Below are 22401 nucleotides of genomic sequence, written 5' to 3' on the forward strand. Positions count from 1 at the left end.
GTTGAACTATTTATGCATTTTGAACTAAATGCATTTTGTTGACAAATTACAGTCAAAGTCTGTTTTTTTTTTTTTTTCTTTTTTTTTTACTGAGAGGATTTCGGATGTCTTTTTTTATCATTGCATAAATCAGAAAATACTGGCAACAGCCAGAAAATAAATAAAGAAACAAACAAACAAATACATTTTCACCATGTGTTTAGAATTTTTTTTGTGTGTGTAAAATCAGGCAAATGCTATACAAAAAAAACCCTCTGTAAAAACCTTCAGAAAATAGACAGGAAAAAAACTGATTCCACATATAATAGAATATAGAACTATATATAGTGCTAAAAAATTGGGGAATGTGGGGCAGCCCAGGGCTGCGTTTCCCAAAAGCTTCGTAAGCCTAAGTTCATAAAAATGATCGTGCGACTGATCTTAATATTATGGTCTGTTTCCCAAAAGCATCGTAACTTAAGTAACACTTGAAAATCATTGTAGATCTACGAGAGCTCTGGAGTAATCGTAAAGTCATAAGTGCTTCATAAGAAGACAGATTTATGTGGTCACCTGCAGGACAATCAGCAGATTACACCTTTAACTTTATTCAAGTGCTTTATTCATGTGATTATAGTTAAATTTGAATTTATAAATGAAATAATTAGAAAGGGCAGAAAACAAAAAAATACCGATACACATCTAAATTAAATGACTGAACAAAATGGAAAATAAAGTCTCTACAAATATACTTATAACTATTTATTATATTATATTATATTATATTATATTATATTATATTATATTATATTATATATTATATTCGAGCTGTCTTAACATTTCAATAAACGAGCGTGTAGCCTACTACAATTACGAGTTATTTGTAAAGGTGACATTTCAGCACTTGACAAACGGATAGTGACTCCTAAGTAGCACTCTGTGTTAAGTGCATTTTTGGGAAACGCACGTGAAACAATAACGAACGTTCGTAAAATAACTCATAGAAAACGCTCTTAAGCGCTAAGATCAATCATTATAGGGAAACCCAGCCCAGATCATTTGAGAATTCGCATGAGAAATCTTTGAGCTTATATTAAAATCTCAAAATGATTTCAGACTTGCTTGGCATATCTAAATCTGTGTTGTTTTTTTATTGTAAAATTATTATATTAATATTTTTTTTGGTTTTTTTGAATGTGGATTAAGTTAGTTTTTGATCAACTTAAATATTAGATGAAAAACGTTTCAAACTTAAATGAACATTAGTAATCTTGCATTGGCAACTAGTTTTAGTACAAGTAATTAAATAAAAAAAAACTATATTGAAATATTTAAATTAAAAATAAAATGACTAAAACCTAAACCAAAATGGAAAATAAAAAAATGAGTGAATCCCTTTATAAAACAGTGTATGAGACATTTTTGAAATCTCCTCAGAAAATGTAGAGATGTGAGATTACTGTTGGATTTTCTCAGGAGAAACATCTGAGAAACAGTCTTAAGCAAACGTGTCCATTTATTCTCCATTTGTTTCCACTGCAGTCGAGAAGCCACAGTTGAAATAACAAAGAGATTTCATTGTGATTTCTCTTTCCTACGAGTACATTTCTAGAGAGCAACAGCACAAGTAAACCCAGCAGAATTTCAGCGTATTGCCTGTGTTTCAGGCAGTGTGTGTGTGTGTGTGTGTGAGGTGGTTTCTCTCATTAAAGGCTACAGGTCACAGATCCGCAGCACTGCAACTCAACTGCAATAGTCTGCAACCAGCAGCGCAGAGAGATCTCAAAGACTTACTGCCTCCAAAGCACTGAACACACACGCACAGATGATGCAACTTAGATTCAAGGGTAAACAGCAGTGGGAATGCGTGTTTGGATGGTAAGAGCGTGTGTCGCTGTGAGATGTCTGGAGAATCTGTTGTTTTATACATGCTGTGCTGGTGTGTGTTTATTTCTGTATCTGTAACACAAGCAGCACATCAGCAACTCAAACTCAGGGCACATACACACTACAGTTTACAGAACTCAGAGAAAACACTGATTTCTGCTGGGAGGAGTATATATATTTACAAAGACTTATATATACATATATATAATTTTGTATTTATATTTAAAATAAAATAAAAATTACTAAAACACACAACAGTATTAACAGTATTAATTAAGTATAAAATTTAACTAAATTTAAAATGTAAAAATAAAAATATTAAAATAAAGACTAATAATATTTCAAGGATCCTAAAATAACATTAAAAACACACTTTAAAAATCTTAATTGTTCCAAACTATATTTGCCAAATATATTTGCATGTATTTTATTCTGGGATAAGGTGTTACAGTGCTGGGATACATTTGAGTGTTTTCTACAGCTAAGTGAAAGCTTCACAGCTGTAACACATCCCAGAGGAGAGCTTAGTGAAGGATGTGTAGCCTTTACTGTTTCCATCAGGGCCATAAAGTGTGTGTGTGTGTGTGTGTGTGTGTGTGTGTGTGTGTGTGTGTGTGTGTGTGTGTGTGTGTGTGTGTGTGTGTGTGTGTGTGTGTGTGTGTGTGTGTGTGTGTGTGTGTGTGTGTGTGTGTGTGTGTGTGTGTGTGTGTGTGTGTGTGTGTGTGTGTGTGTGTGTCCAGGTTCTGGCCTTGCATAGCTCTTGATGGCGTTTTACTGATGCTTTATATAGACGCAGCTCTCCGTCTGTGTCTCTGGCCGTTAGTGTGTTGCTGTATATAGCTCAGTGCTGATGGGGAGAGACCAGACCTGGACTCATAAAGATGATAAAGTCTGCCGCAGCATCAGGCCTGGACACTCGCAGAGGCTGTCAAATGCACAAACCAGACCTTATGATAGAATTCAGACTCCAGTATGTTTTAACATGTTTTACAAACTAAAAATATACACTGCTCAAAAAATTTAAGGAACACTTTTTAATCAGAGTATAGCATCAAGTAAATTAAACTTCTGTGATATTGATCTAGTCAGTTACGTAGCAGAGGAGGTTGTTAATTCATTTCAGCTGCTTTGGTGTTAATAAAATTAACAACAAGTGTACTAGATGGGCAACCATTAGAAAACCCCCAAAACAGGAATGGTTTTACAGGTGGAGGCCACAGACATTTTTTTTTTCCCTACTCATCTTTTCTGATTGTTTTTAACTAGTTTTGCATTTGGCTAAGGTCAGTGTCACTACTGGTAGCATAAGGCGATACCTGGACCCTACAAAGTTTGCACAGGCAGTCCAACTCCTCCAGGATGGCGCATCAATATGTGCCATTGCCAGAAGGTTTGCTGTGTATCCCAGCACAGTCTCAAGAGCATGTAGGAGATTCCAGGAGACAGGCAGTTACTTTAGGAGAGCTGGACAGGGCAGTAGAAGGTCCTTAACCCATCAGCAGGACCTGTATCTGCTCCTTTGTGTACAAGGAGGAACAGGAGCCACTGCCAGAGCCCTACAAAATGACTTCCAGCAGGCCACTGGTGTGAATGCCTCTGAGAAAACAATCAGATACAGACTTCTTGAGGGTGGCCTGAGGGCCTGACGTCCTCTAGTGGGCTCTGTGCTCACTGCCTGGCACTGCGTAGCTTGATTGGCATTTGCCATTGAACACCAGAATTGGCAGGTCCGCCTCTGGTGCTCTGTGCTTTTCACAGATGATAGCAGGTTCACCCTGAGCAGGTGTGACAGATGTAAAAGGGTCTGGAAAAGCGGTGGAGAATGTTATGCTGCCTGTAACATTGTTCAGCATGATCGGTTTGGTGGTGGGTCGTTGAAGGTCTGGGAAGGCATATCCATGGAGAACACAGAGACCTCTACAGGCTAGACAGTGGCACACTTACTGCCATTAGGTATCGGGATGGAATCCTTGGACCCATTGTCAGACCCTACGCTCGTGCATTGGGTCCTTGTTCCTCCTGGTGCATGACAATGCCCGGCCTCATGTGGCGAGAGTATGCAGTCAGCTCCAGGAGGATGAAGGAATTGATACCATTGAATGTCCCCCACGGTTGCCTGACCTAAATCCAATATAACACCTCTGGGACATTATGTTTCAGTCCATCTGACGTCGCCAGGTTGCACCTCAGACTGTCCAGGAGCTCAGTGATGCCCTGGTCCAGATCTGGGAGGGAATACACCAGGACACCATCCTTCATCTCATTAGGAGCGTGCCCTGACGTCGTCAGGCATGCATACTAGCACGTGGGGGCCATACAAACTACTGAGTACCATTTTGAGTTGCTGAAATTACATTTTTTGTTATTTATTTTTATGTATTTGTTAAAACATATCTAAATATCATATAATATGTATTATACATTATATATTATACATTTTGATTCTGACATCATTTAGTGAATCTGATGTGATTTAATAACTGCTCTGATTCAGTGAATCATTCATTACAGTGATTCAAACTGTTAAAGGGATTGTTAGTGTTTGGATGGAAATTATGTTGCACTTGACTCATCCGCCTGTCGTCCCAAACCCGTAAGACCTCTGTTCATCTTTGGAGCACAAATTAAGATATTTTTGATGAAATCCGAGAGCTCTCTGACCCGCTCATAGACACGATCAAGGCTCAGAAACGTAGCTAGGAGATCGGTAAAATAGTCATGATGTGACATCAGTGTTTAAACTGTAACTTTACAAAGCTACGAGAATACTCTTTGTGCGCAAAGAAAACAAAAATAACGACTTTATTCAACAATTCATCTCCTCTTCATCACTCTGGCACCATTTTGGAGAGTATCACATATGTAAACAATGAATGCTGTTCTGTGTCAGCAGCACCGTACGCGGATACACTGTTTACATCGTTTACGCTTTGATCTGAATGTAAACAACGTATCCGCTTACATACGTTGCATATGTTGTTTACGTATGTGATACTCTCCAAAATGGTGTTCTCTGTACACAAAAAGTATCCTTGTAGCTTCGTAAAGTTACGGTTGAAACACTGATGTCACATCGACTATTTTGACGATCTCCTTGCTATGTTTCTGCCTTGATCGTGTCTATGGGAGGATCTGAGAGCCTATGGAAGTCAAATTTCTTCATTTGTGTTCCGAAGATGAACGAAGATCTTACAGGTTTGGAACAACATGAGGGTGAGTAATTAATGACAGAATTTTCATTTTTGAGTGAACTATCCCTTTGAGTGGCAGTTGGTGAGTCTTTTTGATCGATCCATTTAAAGGGATAGTTCACCCAAAAATGAAAAATCTGTCATCATTTACTCACCCTCATGTCGTTCCAAACCTGTATGAGTTGCTTTCTTATGTTGAACACAGAAGAAGATATTTTTAAGATTTCTGGTAAACAAACAGTCGGTGGTTCCCATAGTAGGAAAATAAATACTATGGAAGTCAGTGGGAACCACCAACTGTGGTTCAAAAGAGCGTCATTTGTTTGTGAATTGGACCCCACTGATGTGGTATATTTGTTTTTAAGTGCAGCCAGCAAAGATTGTTGATTATTAATTGTCTTGGGATTATTTGACAGTATTTGACATAAGACTATAATTCTCTCTGCAAACTGCAAATTTGATTTTTGTGGCTTAAATATCTAATATTCTCTATGATTTCCTGTCCTCTTGCCATTTTTGTGTGCGAAGATACAGTAGAAGTATATATTCTCTTTGTGTGTTTGTGTTTCAGAGGACAGGAAGCTGTTTGTGGGCATGCTGAATAAGCAGCAGACAGAAGAGGACGTGTACCGCCTGTTTGAGCCCTACGGAGTGATTGAAGAGTGCACTGTATTACGAGGCCCTGATGGAAACAGTAAAGGTGAGTTTTAGTTCTCTCTTCAGCATTCACAGCAGTTTTATGAGCTTGCTAGTGAATGACAGACATCCGCGTGTCTTTCAGGGTAAAGTCTGAGGTGTATTTTATATTCTGTGCAGATAAAAAAAATAAAAATAGTGACCTTCTATAGAAAAAACAAAGTCAAAACAAACAAACAAACAAACAGAAAAGCAGCGTTCAACCTTGAGCAGAAGTGCTTTTATTTACACATTCAATTTCACCACGTCAGTCTATTCCAACACGCGCACGTCAAGCCGACGCTTTGTGATGGCGTTTCTCAGCGCTAACATGACAGAATCCATTCCGGAGAACAGCGGGTGCCGATATCACCTGACAAACCCTGGCTTGGTCTGGGCAGGAATTATTTACACAGACTGCGATCGCTGTGTCCATTAAGGGAGAACAAGAGGGGAGATATGTCAGAGAGGTCAGTCGTGTTTGAAAAGTGTGAAGAGAGAAACGATGTGAGAGGTTTTGAACTCGACATGAGATTTGATGATCAGCTGTGCCGTTCGATCACGTGACCTTTCACTGCAATAATATGCTGTGATTTTTACCTCTGTAAAGCCTGGCATGTAAAATGGGTGGGCCACTGTACAATGTGGGTTGGCCCATTGTGTAAATATAAAGAGTGGATTATGATGGTAAGATGTAAACAGCTAAAAATGATGAGACAATTCAACAATATTTTAGTGATGCAAACTACTACTGGCCTTTTCGGAATTTCTCAGATTTTAATGTCATTTACATTTGTTCGCTTGTCTAACAGACATTTCTTGCTGGATGAAGGACCATCACCTTCAACTCAACCTTGCCAAGACAGAACTGCTTGTGGTTCCAGCAAACACATTGTTTCATCACAATTTCTCCATCTAGTTAGGCACATCAACCATAACTCCATCAAAAACAGCCAGAAACCTTGGAGTTATGATTGATGATCAGCTGACTTTCTCAGACCACGTTGCTAAAACTGTCCGGTCCTGCAGATTTGCTTTATTCAACATCAAGAAGATCAGGCCCTTTCTTTCAGAACATGCTGCACAACTGCTTGTTCGAGCTCTTGTTCTGTCCAGGCTGGACTATTGCAATGCTCTCTTGGCAGGTCTTCCAGCCACTTCCAGAATGCAACAGCAAGATGAATTTTTAATGAGACGAAAAGAATGCAAGTCACACCTCTGTTTATCAATTTGCACTGGCTACCAACAGCTGCTCGCATAAAATTCAAGGAATTAATGTTTGCTTACAAAACCACCACTGGCTCTGCACCCCTTTACCTAAATTCATTACTTCAGACTTGTGTGCCCTCTAGAAGCTTGCGTTCTGCAAGTGAACATTGCCTTATTGTGCCATCCCAAAGAAGCACAAAATCACTTTCACATACTTTTAAATGAACTGTTCCCTCCTGCTGGAATGACCTGCCCAACTCAATCCAAGCAGCTGAGTCCTTAGCCATCTTCAAGAATCATCTAAAAACACATCTCTTCCATCTTTATTTGACCCTCTAACTCTAGCACTCTCTATTGTCATTATTTTCTTTAAAAAAAAAAAAGTACCCGTTTTAGACTCTTTTTATTTACTAACTGCTTGTTTTCTTTAAAATAAATAAATAAATAAATAAATAACACTAGCTTCTATAATCTTTTTGTATTCTATCTATTTGTTTTCTTTTTATTTATCATACAATTAACAAAAGCAAAAAAAAAAAAAAGCCTCTAACACTAGCTTGCTCTATTCTTTTTCTGTTCTATCTGTTTTCTAGTTATTATATGATTTTTTTAAAAAAACTTGCTGCATGTACTGCATTAAGCTAATTGAGACTTGTTATAGCACTTGCATAGCATTGCTCTTTTGTTGATTTTGATTGCTTCCATTGTCCTCATTTGTAAGTCGCTTTGGATAAAAGCATCTGCTAAATGTCTAAATGTAAATGTAAATGTTTAGTTTTATGATCAAAACATATAATTTAATGCAATACAATGATGATTGATAGAAGAACAAATAAACACACTTATCAAAAGCATGATGATCATCTCTGAGACTCACGATTTTTTTAAATAATAATGTGTTGACAATCAAGTAAATTGAAATTGCTTCAGTCCAGTGTTCATCTTTTTCTTTTGTTTACTTTATAAAAATCAGTAAAGATTTGACTGCATGAGCTGAAGATGGACATTTGTTTATTACACTAAAAGACCTTTCACTTGCTAAAAAGTCTAAACTATCAATCAGACGACAGAAGGAATGGAGTAGATTGTGTACAGTAGGTTTTTCAGCAGAGTTTTGTTCATGTCGAGCCTTAGACATTTGCATATCAAATACAGTACAGTAAGCTTTATGGGGTTAGAAACTAAATCATGCATAGTGCATATATGGATAATATGGTGGTCTAAGAGAGTGTTTTGTTTGTGTGCATGTGCACGTCTTCTCTCTCATCTCCAGTGTTGCATTCACCAGAGACACACACTCCGCTGCTGATAACCTCCACCGGTCTTCCTCATTATTTCTCTGCTCTTCTTTTGTGTATGTGTGTGTGTTTGTTGCAGGTTGCGCCTTTGTAAAGTTTTCAACACACACCGAGGCTCAGTCTGCCATCAGCGGGCTGCACGGGAGTCAGACCATGCCTGTGAGTACAACCACACACTATTATACATGCAGCTTTTATAAGATCGTATTAATTGAGGTATGAGGTACTTAAAAACATTCATTTAAAAGACCTATAATGTTTACTTTTACCTATACATTCATATGCATTTTGACCTAAAATATTGAACAAGTTAATGGACACAATATCATTTGTGAACACGTGTTCATGTAACAGCAAGCGCACACATGAACTGCGGATGTTGAAGGCAGAGCTGCTGTCATGTGTTGAGCTCAAACAGCTTCAGTGCCAATATAAGTGCAAATGAGTTGCTTGTCAGTCTCTCTTTTTACTCTTACCTTCTCTTCTGAATGGAGTACTACAGTAGCTTGAATTTATATGCAAGCATAATATTAATTTTAACAGTTAAACTAGAAGTTAGTTTCACTATTAATTTTAATATATAAAACACTAATAAAAATATATTTAAACCATCTTACAACAGTTTGATTTCAACTTGAATTCAAACATCTTACATCTTTAAAAATCTGCAAAAAAAATTACATTAATATTTAACTTGCACAAAGATTATTGTTTTAATTAGATGGACCGCATTATATTTATTGTAATATTTAAAGTTATTAACCAACATTCATGTTACTCTTTTCACTAAGTATATAGTTAGACTACAATCTGCTAATGAAAAGTAGCTAATTAAAGTGCAGTATTTTTAACATAAATCAAAATAACAAACTATATACAGTATAAACATCTTAAAGCATATCACAAAATACAATTTTAGTCTGTTTCTCACAAACAGCAAACCTATTGTATGATTTCCATAAACGTGGATTATAGCAACTTTTATGATGTCATCATATGATTTTTTTTTTGAAGCACTTTAGTCACAGTTGGAGTCTAATTGCATGCAAAAGATCCACTGTTATGACTCATCTTTTATCCTTCACAGAACAAGTCATGCATGTTTGAAATATCATGAGGTTGGATGAAAAAAGACCATTTTCTCAGAATTTAAGTCTATTTTGCAGAATTCCACAGGTTTTCTGTCAGAATCAGCACAGAAAAATGCTGCAGATTCCTCACGCACCATCTGGGTATTCCTTACACAAAAAATTCATGGTATACATACTGCACACTGCAATATAGCATACAAGCAGTATGTTAGTATGCTATTCCGAACATGCCCTCTCTATTCTACAGCCCTCACTCTCTTTATCACACTCCTTCTGCATGTTTTCCCACCTCTCTCTCTCTCTCACTCTGAGGTTCAGATGAATAATTCCTCTGCCACACATTGAAAGGACAGATAAAGAGGTGTATTTCTCCATCCCATGAGAGCAGGGCAAGAAGTAGAGAAAAAGAGAAGGAGAGGGAGGAGTACAGATGATCAAACTGAGGGAAAAACACTCAGACAGCGTCTAACTGTCACAGAGACGAAAGACAGGTAGAGAAATGCCTCTGATGAACCACTGTAAATGTGTGTTTAGAGATCACCTCAACCTTGAGAGTAATTATCCTCAAATGAGCGTTCAAGGCCGTATCTCACCCTCACACACACTTTGCATACTGATAATTAAAAGCATTTACATACTCAACGACAGAATGGATGAGTACGAGAAATGGGTTTGAATGGCCTACAGAGCCAAGATTTTAAAGGAACAGTTCGCCAAAAATGAAAATTTGCTGAAAATTTACTCCGATTTGAAGAAATGTAGCATTGCATCACTTGCTCACCAATGGATGCTCTGCAGTGAATGGGTGCCGTCAGAATGAATGTCCAAACAGCTGATAAAAACTTCACAGTAATCCACACCACTCCAGTTCATCATTTAACATCTTGTGAAGCCAAAATCTGTGCGTTTGTAAGAAACAAATTCAAAACCGCTGCTTTTGGCTGAAATACGACTCCTTTATCCATAACATTGCTTTCTCCAAGTCTAACTCATCCGAATCAGGAGATCAAGCACCGTTTACATGCAGAAAAACAGTCCAAAACATTTCTAAACAAATATTTTGTTGGATTTTGATGTGAGAGGACAACAAGGGGTGGACTTCTTCTCTGGGGGAGCGTTATTATGGATTATTAACCAAATTGATGGATTTTTGCTTCTCAAGATGTTAACTGATGGACTGGAGAGGTGTGGATTATTGTGATGTTTTTATCAGCTGTTTGGACTCTTATTCTGACGGCACCCATTCACTGCAGAGGATCCATTGGTGAGTAAGTGATGGAATGCTACATTTCTTGAATTCTGATGAAAAACAAAGTCATCTACATCTTGGATGGCCTGAGGGTGAAAGTCAACTTTCTGCAAATTTTCATTTTTGGGTGAATGAGACTAGTTTCCCAGAGGAGGTCAGGTAAATGCGTGTTTTACAGACTTGCTTTGTGACTTTAATTCTGCCTGAATCAAACAAGTCTGTAATTTTCCTGCACAAAATTACAGAGCAAATGACTTGCTCTGAGAAATCTAATCCCGTCTGGATAGCAATGTCTGTGATTACGGTATATTGTTTTCACAAAGCTTCTTCTCATTTATTTTTGACCTATTGGATATCTTTGTAATATCATTGCCTGGTGCACCTTCATTATGGATTTAGACCTTTTGCCAAATTTCTGGGTAAGATAACAGCTGGTGGTTGGCGTCCCATCTGACTTTAAAAGAGAATTAAATCAATGAGGAGATTCTGATCACGAACTGCTCAGAGCAGCAGCACCATTAGTTTCAGTCTTCACTTTTATTAATTCTTTCTTTTTTATACGCAATGTTCAAATTAAAAATTAATCACAGAGACTAACGGTCAAAAGTTGTATTATTATTTTTTTTGAAGAAGAAGAAATTAATACTTTTTTCAACAAGGATGCATTAACTGTATCAATAATGACAGTAAAGCCATGCGTTGAGTTAGCAAAGGCCTCATTAACAGCTCAGCCTTACAGTTTGTTTGAGTCCTACAGAGCTACACTTTCCACCATACCAATTTTAATGCATTAATATATTTTCAGCATCACTTTACAGCTTGTTTGTCACATTGATGTTCAGTGTCAGATCTCAAACCTGTTCTGACAGTCTCGCTTTTTACATAAAAATACTAGATTTGACGCTCATGTTTTTTTTTTGCTACTTCAAAATCAGTGCTAATTTAGACCAAAGTGGCAGTGACATGTCTTTGTGTAGGATGCACACATACTTCTGAGTGCTCACTTCAAGTGCTCAGCACCTCAGTATGATGCTTACTTTCACCCATGATCTGTATTGAAGTACTGTGTAGGCTTTTGATGGAATCCCCAGAGGTCCAAATCTTCAGAGCCTCTGAGATGAGGGGAATATTGTGGCCTTTAGGGCGATCGATCTCGTGCTGGTTTAGCAGGTCAGAGAGGCCCAGCACACGAAAGGTCAAGTGGTGCAGTAAATCATCAAGAGCCTTTTAATGAGTCCACGTGGGCTGGGGTTGGAAAAATGGTGGGGTTAGAAAAATGACAGGTGACAAAGCTGGAGATGTTGCTATTCACTGCAAAAACAATTGTATGATTACCCATATGATTTTCTTTCTTCTAAAATTTGGTGTGGTTGCTCTTTTGCATGTGGTTAATATTTATATACTAATTGCCTATGTTTATATTAATATTTCGAATTAGCTTTTTATATTTTTAGTATATATTTAATTTAAGTTAGATTTTTTTTTGTTATGTGCATTTGTAATTTGTATTATTTTCTTTAAATATTACTATTAAGGGTTAATTTATTTTTATTGCAGTGTTAGTTTTAGTTTCTATTAATGCTATTATTTGCTGTTTCTTTTTTTGTTTAGTTAAAATAATTTAGTTTTTCATCTTATATAGTTTATTTCATCTCAGCTTTAAGTTAACACATTTCTCTCTGTTTCTCATCATTTTAGTTTCAGTTAACAATAATAATGACATAGAAGTGTTTTAAAAGTACTCCATACAATATTCCTTGTTATTTTTTTATTTATTTATTTTTTTGTTATGCAAGAGCTTTATGTGAAGAACAGCCTGAAAATTAGTATTATATTTATATACTATTTTGTTTTTATTAATATTTTGAATGACATTTTATTTTTATATTTTCAGTTTTATTTTAGATACACTTTTAGTTATTTTGTTATGTGGTATTTTTATATCACTATTTTGGTTAATTTATTTTCATCCAGCTGATTTTAGTGCTTCAGCCTAAACTTATTTTTTCAAATATTAGTTAAGTGATTTATCTAATAATTATAGTTTATTTCAGCTTGATTTCAGTTGACAAACATGTTTCTAATATACTGTGCTATAAAGATTTTTCTAAGTTGAAGAGAAAAAGAGTACATTTTACAACATTTTACGAAGAAATTTTACAAGAAAATACTATTTTATTTTTTTACTTTAAAAATATCTAGTTTAATTCAATTTTTGTTTATTGTTTCTTTGTCATTTATTTACTTTTTTTTTTCTTAGTAAGAAGTTTCTACACCATTTTTTTTTTCAGTGTAGTTTTAGTTAACAATAATAAATGAAAATGAACACAAAAGCACCATAAAGCACTCCATACAACTCGTGGCTATATTTCTCACAGTTTACTTGCATGGAAAGATTATCAACGAATAAAGACTTAATTTTGGAAACTGAGTTGTTTTTGGTGCTACAAAACCGTAGAATATGCTGATTTTCATTCATGTTTATGTGCATGTTGCAGTGTAACAGTACAACTGTCCATGTGTCTCTCGCAGGGAGCTTCGTCGAGTTTGGTGGTAAAGTTCGCTGACACTGATAAAGAGAGGACCATACGTCGCATGCAACAGATGGTCGGCCAGTTTGGCATCTTCAACCCCACCGTGGCCCTGCCGTTCAGCACCTACAGCAGCACCTACAGTACTTACACACACGCGGTGAGCACACACAACATGCATTGCATGTGTCTAAAGGGCCTAAAGAATCTAACACACGTTTCCTGTGCATTTGTGATGCACAGAGTCTCATAGCCTCAAATTAATGACCACTGTCCTTGTCTGAAGCCACTTTTCGCTCTCACTACGCTGCTGAATAATGCATTAACATAATTTCAATTCCCGAGCCATGAATACTTGCAGAAAAACCCAAGAGTTCCTGTGCAATTTGAACTCTTGATCCCATCGGACTAAGTAACATGAATCGAATTGATCTAGCGTGTGGTTTTTATGGTTCATTTGCATTTTGAGTATTTGGTTTTGATTAGAAAGGACACTTTTGTAACCTGTGGTTTTGAGTTCATGTGTTTGCAGTAGAGCTGAGTGAAATATTAAATATTCAGAGTACATTTGAATATAAGTATACAAAATAAGCAGCTTGCACCTTTTATTGGGCCATTTCTATGAATCACTTAAAAACTCTGACACAATAAATTATTGACTAAAGTTTGGATGGAGCATTTAAAAATGTACTTTGTTGAATTTTTAGGTGCATATAAATGACGTGATTAAATGTCATTCTTTCTTGTGTCAGATAATGAAAATATCATTTTAAATTTGTTTTTTGCCGTTTCATTTCTTGCAGTAATCAACTAGTTCAAAACTTTGATTCAATTAACTGTTGGCATCAATCATTGAAAAATATTCACTAAAGTATGCGTGTAACATGTAAAAAGTCTTTCAATGTACTTTGTATGATTATTTAGGTGCATTTAAATGAAAATAATTAAATATCATTCTTCCTATTTCATTTAGTGAAAGACGTGATTATTTTTAATTAGATTTTTGCTGTGTTCTTGCATTAATCAGTCAGTTCAAAGCTCTGATTCATTCAGTTTGTGTCAGTCAATTAAAATGTTCACTGAAGTCTGTGCACAGCATTTAAAAATAGTTTTTATGTACTTTATATGATTATTTAGGTGCATGTAAATGAAAATGATTATCAGTTTTTCATTTAGTAAAAAATAAGATTATTTTTAATTAGATTTTTGCTCTTTTACTTCTCGCATTAATCATTTAAATCGACTTGGCATCCACGGCTGTTTGGGTAAAATGATGGTTCCTTTTAAGCCGTTTCAGAGTAAATACATAAATATAGAGATATATATCAAATATTATCAAAAGGCTTACAAATATCAAGATGATTTTTATTAGCTTCATCATCCTGGCCTAGTTCGGCACACTCAGCGGGGTTAGAAAAGCCAAATGCGTCTTTGAGTAAATCATCTTCTTTAGATGAATCGCACTTCATTTATGGAATGGATAATGTATTCAAAGCACATGGATTTCTGTGCATATTCATAAGCGTATTACTTGAAACGATAACGGCATTAGATTCAGATTAAGCCTGTGATCTGATAGTGTGGAAGTTATGCGCTATTTTAAATACTTTTCAGTCTCACAGAAGTGGGAAGTTTGAGGATCCGTATCACGTGTCAAACGGAGCGCCGTGCTCTATATATAGCATATACCCTGCAGGCGTTCAGTTTTTAATTACATTGCGCTAAAGTGTGTGCATATGTGTGTGTGTGACATTTCAAACTACAGCTTTGATTTTATAATCCATACGATGCTTCGCCAGAACCACGTGCGCCTCCTCACCATGTAAGCGGCTCGCATCTTATTATCCTGCGCGTGTGTGAACATACTGTGCTATCGTTGTGCAATTCCTTCTGTGACATCTAAACATGGAACCAACAGAAGGAAAACCCCCAGGTATCCCATCATCCACCTGTTCTGTGTCTCCATACACACAGTAAATACAACCACACATGTATAATCACACATCCATCTTGAATTGTGCACGCAAATAACTAAGTGCATGAAGCACTTACAGCTATGCAAGTTTGATTTCACACATTGTTGCATTACATAATGTGTCAGAATGCAGTGCACAGTGTAATGCATTATAGTGCTATGCAATTCATAGTGTGAGTTTGCATTGCATTTTCAGCGGCAATGTAATGGGAATTCAGTGTAATTTTAGTATCATGGATATACATAGTCCTGCATCTTGAAAAAAAGTCTGCTGATTTGCAAAAAAAGGCCTAATATTACCTAATTTGATGATGAGTTAAAAATATCAATAAAAATACATAAAAAAATTATGTATTTTTATTGATATATATATTATATATATTAAAGAAAAAGCAAATGCCAGATATCAAAAGGTATCTATATATAAAAAAAATTATGTATTTTTATTGATATATATTATATATATTAAAGAAAAAGCAAATGTCAGATATCAAAAGGTTTGGAAGGTTTAGAAGTATTACAAATATATAATTTAATTTACAATCTGGAAAAATGTGTTTAAATGCTTTTCATATTGTGTGAAAAAGTGTTTGTTTATTTATTTATTAGTTATTTAGTTTTATTTAGTTGATATTGAGTTTTATTGTATTTTAAATTAGTGTTTATATATGGTTATATATGTTAAGAAAAGTCTTTTAGACAACAATTACATCAAATGGAGAGTGAATAGAGAGCGATAGGATAAGCAAATGAAAGTTAGTTAAACTGACGACCTCTTCATATATTAGTTATCTACATGAACCTAGCATTCACATGTGCATACTTACAGTATGTTCATTCTAGATACATGCAAAGTACCTTACAGAACACAGTTCTCTCTGCAGGTTCAGACTCTCAGTTTGAACCTGACTGATTTAAATTGCATGTGGATTATTCAAATGAGAATGAGTAGTACTTCAGACATTGCCTTAAATAGTGAAATCTTGCCCTAGAGCAGGCAAAACGAACACACACTCTCTCACACACACATTTACACATACACTAAGTGAAATAGACTATTCATTTTGGTCATGGTGTGATACAGCAGCACACAGGCAGCTCTGTTATCCCGCACAGGAAGTTTTGGGATTATACATCCTGCCAACAGCATTTGCATAATAACATGAGAGTTTTTTAGGAAGATTTCTGGAATTGTGGTTCTTTTTGTCAGCGGTTTGGGTTGAGATGGTTGAAAAGTGTGCTGTGGTTTCAGAACAGTTTCATAAAGATTGCCAAGTCTGACTCAGCAGAGAGTTCAAAAGAGGACAGAATATTAAAGAACAGAGCAGAATAGAACAGACCTGTATAAGATCTAACAAAACAGTCACAGGATAAAACAGAACAGAAAAATAACCATGTAGAATAGAATACAGTAAAGTAGAATAGAATAGAATAGAATAGAATAGAATAGAATAGAATAGAATAGAATAGAACAACAAAATTTTACTAACCATATTGAATCTAACAAAACAGTCATTGGACAGAACATCGAAACTAACCATATTGAATAGAATAGAATTGAATTGAACCACATGAAATTGTACAAAATCTAACCAAATACAAAAGAGCCATATAGAATTGAATACATTGAAATAGAATAGAATAGAACCACATAAAATTTAACAGAACCATATAGAATCTAACAAAACAAAGTGATAGGATAGAACAGAAAAATAACCATATAGAATGGAATACAGTAGAGTAGAATAGAATAGAATAGAGCTACATAAAACTGTACTAACCATAAAGAATCCAACAAAACAGTCTTAAGACAGAACATAACCATACATAATGATATAGAATTGAACACAGTGGAATAGAAAAGAATAGAACCACAAAATTTTACTAACCATATAGAATCCAACAAAACAGTCATTGGACAAAACAGAACAGAAACTAACAATATAGAATTGAATACCGTGGAATAGAATTGAATAGAATTGAATAGAACCACATGAAATTGTACAAAATCTAACCAAACACAAAAGAGCCATATAGAATAGAATAGAACCACATAGAATTGAACAGAACCATATAGAATGTAATGCAGTGGAATAGAATAGAACCATATAGAATTGAACAGAGCTATGTAGAATCTAACAAGACAGAGCAGAACAGACATAAATAATAGAATACAGCAGAATTAATATAGAATAGAATAGAATAGAATAGAATAGAATAGAATAGAATAGAATAGAATAGAATAGAATAGAATAGAATAAAGTATTGCTACATGACTAGGGTCGGTGGAATTTGATTCTGGAGCTTGGTAGTATCGCTACAGAATGGCTGATTCCTTTTCTTTTTGAAGCTGCAGTACAGCTCGTTAATGATAATACTAACTAACAGCTTTGATTTCTGCTCAGTGCTAGAAATGGCGGGTTAACCCTAAAGAGATTAGCCTGTGGTTGTTCTTATTTTTCTTTCATGCTCAGAATGGATTGAGAATCTCATCTCTATTCTTTTTCCAGGTTTATTCCTTTTGAAGTCGAAAAATTAGCACAGCAGGTGTAACATCTCAATTTGTGCACTAAAAATGATGATCAATGCACTGGTAAGGATTATTTGACACTGTACTCTACGTCCCATAATGCCTGGCTCCAGCACTCTCTGGCTCTGCTTTGATGTCTTAAAGGCCTGGCACTGGAATAGAAGACACAAATAAAGGCGAGAGAGAGGATTGGAGGCTGTAATGTTGCAGCGTGCACTGCTCAAGAACCAAAGCACGAGCAGTTGAGCACTGAAGGGCATTTCAGAAACCTTCTCAATGTAAACAAAGAGCAGGCCACAAATCCACTTCATTTCAACAACGTTACGGCGGTGCAATTTTGCTGTGTCACGCTTCAATCCAAAGGCTTTTATAGTGACCATGAAAGGGGTTTGTGCACAATGATGATGTTCATTTTGTGAACAGAGCTCCAGACTGATGTAAAAACATGCTGTAGTTTGAAAACAGTGAGTGAGTGGGTGTGTTGTGTTGTGATTGAGGAGCGGTTGGTGGTTTGCACTGCCTCCTGGTGGATCACCGTAAAATTGCACACAGCAAGTGCCTGGCTCTTGCACAGAAAATCAGCTTTTGCTAATCATAAGCAAACAATTCAGAGGATATTAACCTGACGTGAGTATTTGTCATGTTAATTATGATTTGTTCCCAGCGTTCTTGTTGTTTAATATGATTTTCGTGATTCATATCTAGTTGTGCATGCTTTGTTCAACTTGAGCACACAAACAAAACAGCAATGATGAGCCTCTGCTACGAGTGGGCGTAAATTTTCTGTCATGGTTATGATACTGTATATATATCATTTTATTATAGTTTTTGGCTGGAAATGTATTACATATAATTGAATTAAAATAAATGCTGTTCTTTTGAACTTTCTATTCATCAAAGAATTCTAAAAAAAAAACAAATTTATCACAGTTTCCACAAAAATATGAAGCAGCACAAATGTTTTAACATTGATAACAATCAAAAATATTTCTTGAGCAGCAAATTAGCATATTAGAAGCATTTTTTTTTCTGAAGGATCGTGTGACACTGAAGACTGGAATAATGATGCTGAGAATTCAGCTTTGCATCACAGGAATAAATGAAATTTTAAAATATATTCAAATAGAAAAGAGTTATTTTAAGTAAAGTATGGCCATATTACTGATATTACTGCATATTTTATTAAATAAATGCAGCTTTGTTGAAGCTTCCTTCCACCATGGGATAAAAATAAATAAATAAATAAATAAAGGTAATTGTGACTTTTTATCTCATAATTCAGACTGTTTTCTTGCAAATAAAAATTGTGAGATTACCTTATTTATTTATTTATTTTATGTGGTGGTAAGACAAAAAAACAGAATTTATAAATTCAAAATTGTAATATATAAATTCTGAATTGTGAAAGAAATCCGTATTTTGAATTTATATCTTGCAATTCTGATTTTTCTTCCAAAATTGTGAGTTTATATCTTACAATTTTGAGTTTATGTGTTACAATTCTTTTTCCCCCCACAGAATTGCAAGAAAAAAGGCCAAATTGTTCGATATAAAAAAAAAAAATCCGAATTGTGAGATAAAAAGTTGCAATTGTATTTTTTCATCCTTTTTTATTTTTCATCCTAGCAGAAACAAGCTTCTATACATAAAAAACTTAAAACTAAAAAAAATATATATGTATTTTTATTTATTTATTCCTTTTTTATGCACTTGATGCACATATACCAAAAATATGATTATTCATAATAAATTAATTCACAAAAAAACGAATCTGCATACTGTGTTGTCTGCTGCATATAAACACCACAGCAGGATCTCTAACAGTCACACATTTATATTGTTGCACGTTGAGGCTGCCCAACCGTTTAAACTACAGCTACACTTTGACTGAGCAGCAAAACAAGTTATTATTGTCATCTCATTTCTTCATACAGCAAGCACTTCCATTTTCCCAATCCTTCCCCCAACACATGTCAGCATGTCCCTGCAAACATACATAAACACGTGTGTCGTCCTCTTTTCCTCCATGTGAGTGGCTGAAGCTGTGCCTCTCGCAGTGGCACTACACGAGTAATTGGTCCATGATGGAGCGCTGATTGCCTCACAGTACCTGGGGAGTTCAGCACACATTAGCATTCAATAAAATCGCAGATGCATACACAAATACACACACACACAGTAAATGAGTTTATCACAGAGGCTTTCTGCTCGTCTTTGTGTCTCACGGCTGGACGGGAGTTCATTTGCCATGTGAATTTGATTAGCAGAAGTGTTGAATTAAACTGCTGGAAACATATTCAGTACAATAATTACATTTATTTGGCATTTTATAGGGTTTGCTGAAAAGAAATGCAGACATAAAATTGTGCACACTTCACTCTTACAGAAGTATTACTGTGCCAAATCCACACACATGTCAATCTGAAATGATTTTCTGTAGTAATCAACAGTGTGCTACGGATATATGTATGTAGTTATACACTCCACTAGTAAATGATTGCAATATTCATGTACAACACTGTACACTGGATTTGCATTGTACTCCAGGGTAATTCAGAGAATACCATGGTACTATGTACAGTGTTTGAAATGAATGTGGTTTCTGGTGTTGACAGAGCATCTCATCCTCCAGTATCACGGCTAAACAATGCATTGTCATTAAGAATGCATGCTAATGGTTTATCCTATAGATCAGTGTGGTTTATATTGACGTATGAATAGATTACACACTCTGTCCGTGTCAAGATGTGGTCAGTCGGTGTGTGTAGTTACAGCCGTCTTCTAGAAAGCCAATTTGTATCAGTTCCACAAAGGCACATGCCATCATCTACCTCAATATTTATTTATAAATTATTAAATTAAATTAAATTAATTAAGTATTGTGTGTATATATATATATATGTGTGTGTGTGTGTGTGTGTGTGTGTGTGTGTGTGTGTGTGTGTGTGTGTGTGTGTCACACGCAAAATTACAATTATTATAATATTGTAATATCACTAGAAATATTTTCAAAATGCACTTCATGAAATTGAAGAAAGTAGAAAATAGATCAAGTTTGTTCTAGTCCACCCACATTTGCACATATATCTAAAATGCACTTTGATATTATCAATATATTTTGCCCCTGAAGCCAGGAGATTTTATATTACAATATATTTTGACATTTGGAAAATATGGAAATCATTTGAAAAAATTCTGTTTGGTTAAAACACTTCTTTCAGCTGAACTGTTAATACCGTACATTTACAGTATGGTTTAAATATATTTTATTTGGCCAGAATAAAATCTATTTGTGCAATATAAGGTCATTTCAGGACTCAGATCCAGCATTTGTTATTTACTCCAAGGAACATAATGTCTGTTTTGAACTCTTGTGTTTGCGCAGATGGCTGTTGCCATAGTGACATAATTACAGTAATTAGCTATGGTACAGTGCATTTGTGTTCATTAATTCACTTTAGGATTGTACTTTGATCAAATTTATTTGAACACCTACAGACGAATGTAGCATCTCTGACAGGGTCAAGGTATATAACTAACACTACTACTTTTTGTGAACAAGATGCCATGGTAATGTGGGTTACACTTTATTTTACAGTATGTGTATTTAATATAATGTCACATGTTTTCTCGGTTTAGCTGATGCAGCAGCAGGCGGCGATCATGGCGGCCTCTCATGGCGGTTATTTAGCGCCCAGTGTGGCGTTTCCAGCGACACAGATCCACCAGGTGGGGGCGCTCAACATGAACGGCCTGCCTCCCACCCCGATGACACCTGTGTCAGGTGAGTCTGACACAAAATCTTTAAAAAAATCATATTTAGGTGTCAGTTTGATCTCAAATGTTCAACCTTAAACTTTTTACTAAAAATTTAGCAGAACTGCTCAAAACCTCAGTAATGTGAAATGCTTTGTGAGAGTGGATATTCAACACAACAAATGTAGGGTAAGGCTTTATCCTTCTGATCAGAAGGCTTCTGCTTAAATGTGTGAAATGAATTTTCTAGACAGATTAAGTTCTTATGAAGTGATTTTTTGTATAACACTTTACAATTAGGTTGCATTTATTAACATTAAGTAGCTACATTAGTTAACATGAACTTGCAAGAGGGATATTATAGTTAACTAATATTAAAACATTTTCATTAATTGAAATCAAATAAGGTGAAATAAAGTAAAATTAAAAAGCTTAAACTTATTTTATTTAAAATAAAATAAAAAATAAGTAAAATAAGTAAAAAACATTTTTAAGTAAAATAACTAAAATACTTATTTAAAATAAAACTTACATTTATTTTATTTAGCTAGTTGTGAAGGCAGCATTTCTTGTTTTTTTATTTTTTTATTTAGTTTAATTTGAAGTACTAAAATAACTAAATCAACTAAAATTAATAAATAAATCAATAAAAACATAATGTAAATAAATTGAATAATTAATAAAAATGATCTGAGTCAAAACAGAAAATATAAAATTTACTTCACACTACAAAGACAACACACACACACACACACACACACACACACACACACACACACACACACACATATACAGTATAACAATGATATTTCAACATTATTAATGTTAATTTCATCATTTATTAATACATTTTTCAGATGAAAAGCTCTGTGTATTGACAGTATTTAATGCACAGTAAATTAACATTAAGAATTAACAGTTATATTTATTTGTAATTCAGATCAGTTGTATTTCAGTTGTAATTATTTACTAACATTAACAAAGATTAATAAATGCTGTAAAGAATATATTGCAGATTTTTAGTTCTTGT

The 22401-nt window shown here is 35.1% G+C and overlaps 1 protein-coding gene across 1 annotated transcript in view; it reads left to right on the top strand.

Annotated features, from left to right (window-relative positions):
* LOC109057540 (CUGBP Elav-like family member 5) overlaps window positions 1-22401 on the top strand; it is a 144795-nt gene that overhangs the window by 104923 nt on the left and 17471 nt on the right. Inside the window, exons 4-7 of the mRNA XM_042719065.1 lie at window positions 5629-5757; window positions 8319-8398; window positions 13112-13270; window positions 21255-21399. Of these exons, the coding sequence (XP_042574999.1) occupies window positions 5629-5757; window positions 8319-8398; window positions 13112-13270; window positions 21255-21399 (513 nt within the window). The remainder of the gene's footprint in view (window positions 1-5628; window positions 5758-8318; window positions 8399-13111; window positions 13271-21254; window positions 21400-22401) is intronic.

The sequence above is a fragment of the Cyprinus carpio genome, chromosome B2 (assembly GCF_018340385.1).
Source record: "Cyprinus carpio isolate SPL01 chromosome B2, ASM1834038v1, whole genome shotgun sequence".
Taxonomy (NCBI): domain Eukaryota; kingdom Metazoa; phylum Chordata; class Actinopteri; order Cypriniformes; family Cyprinidae; genus Cyprinus; species Cyprinus carpio.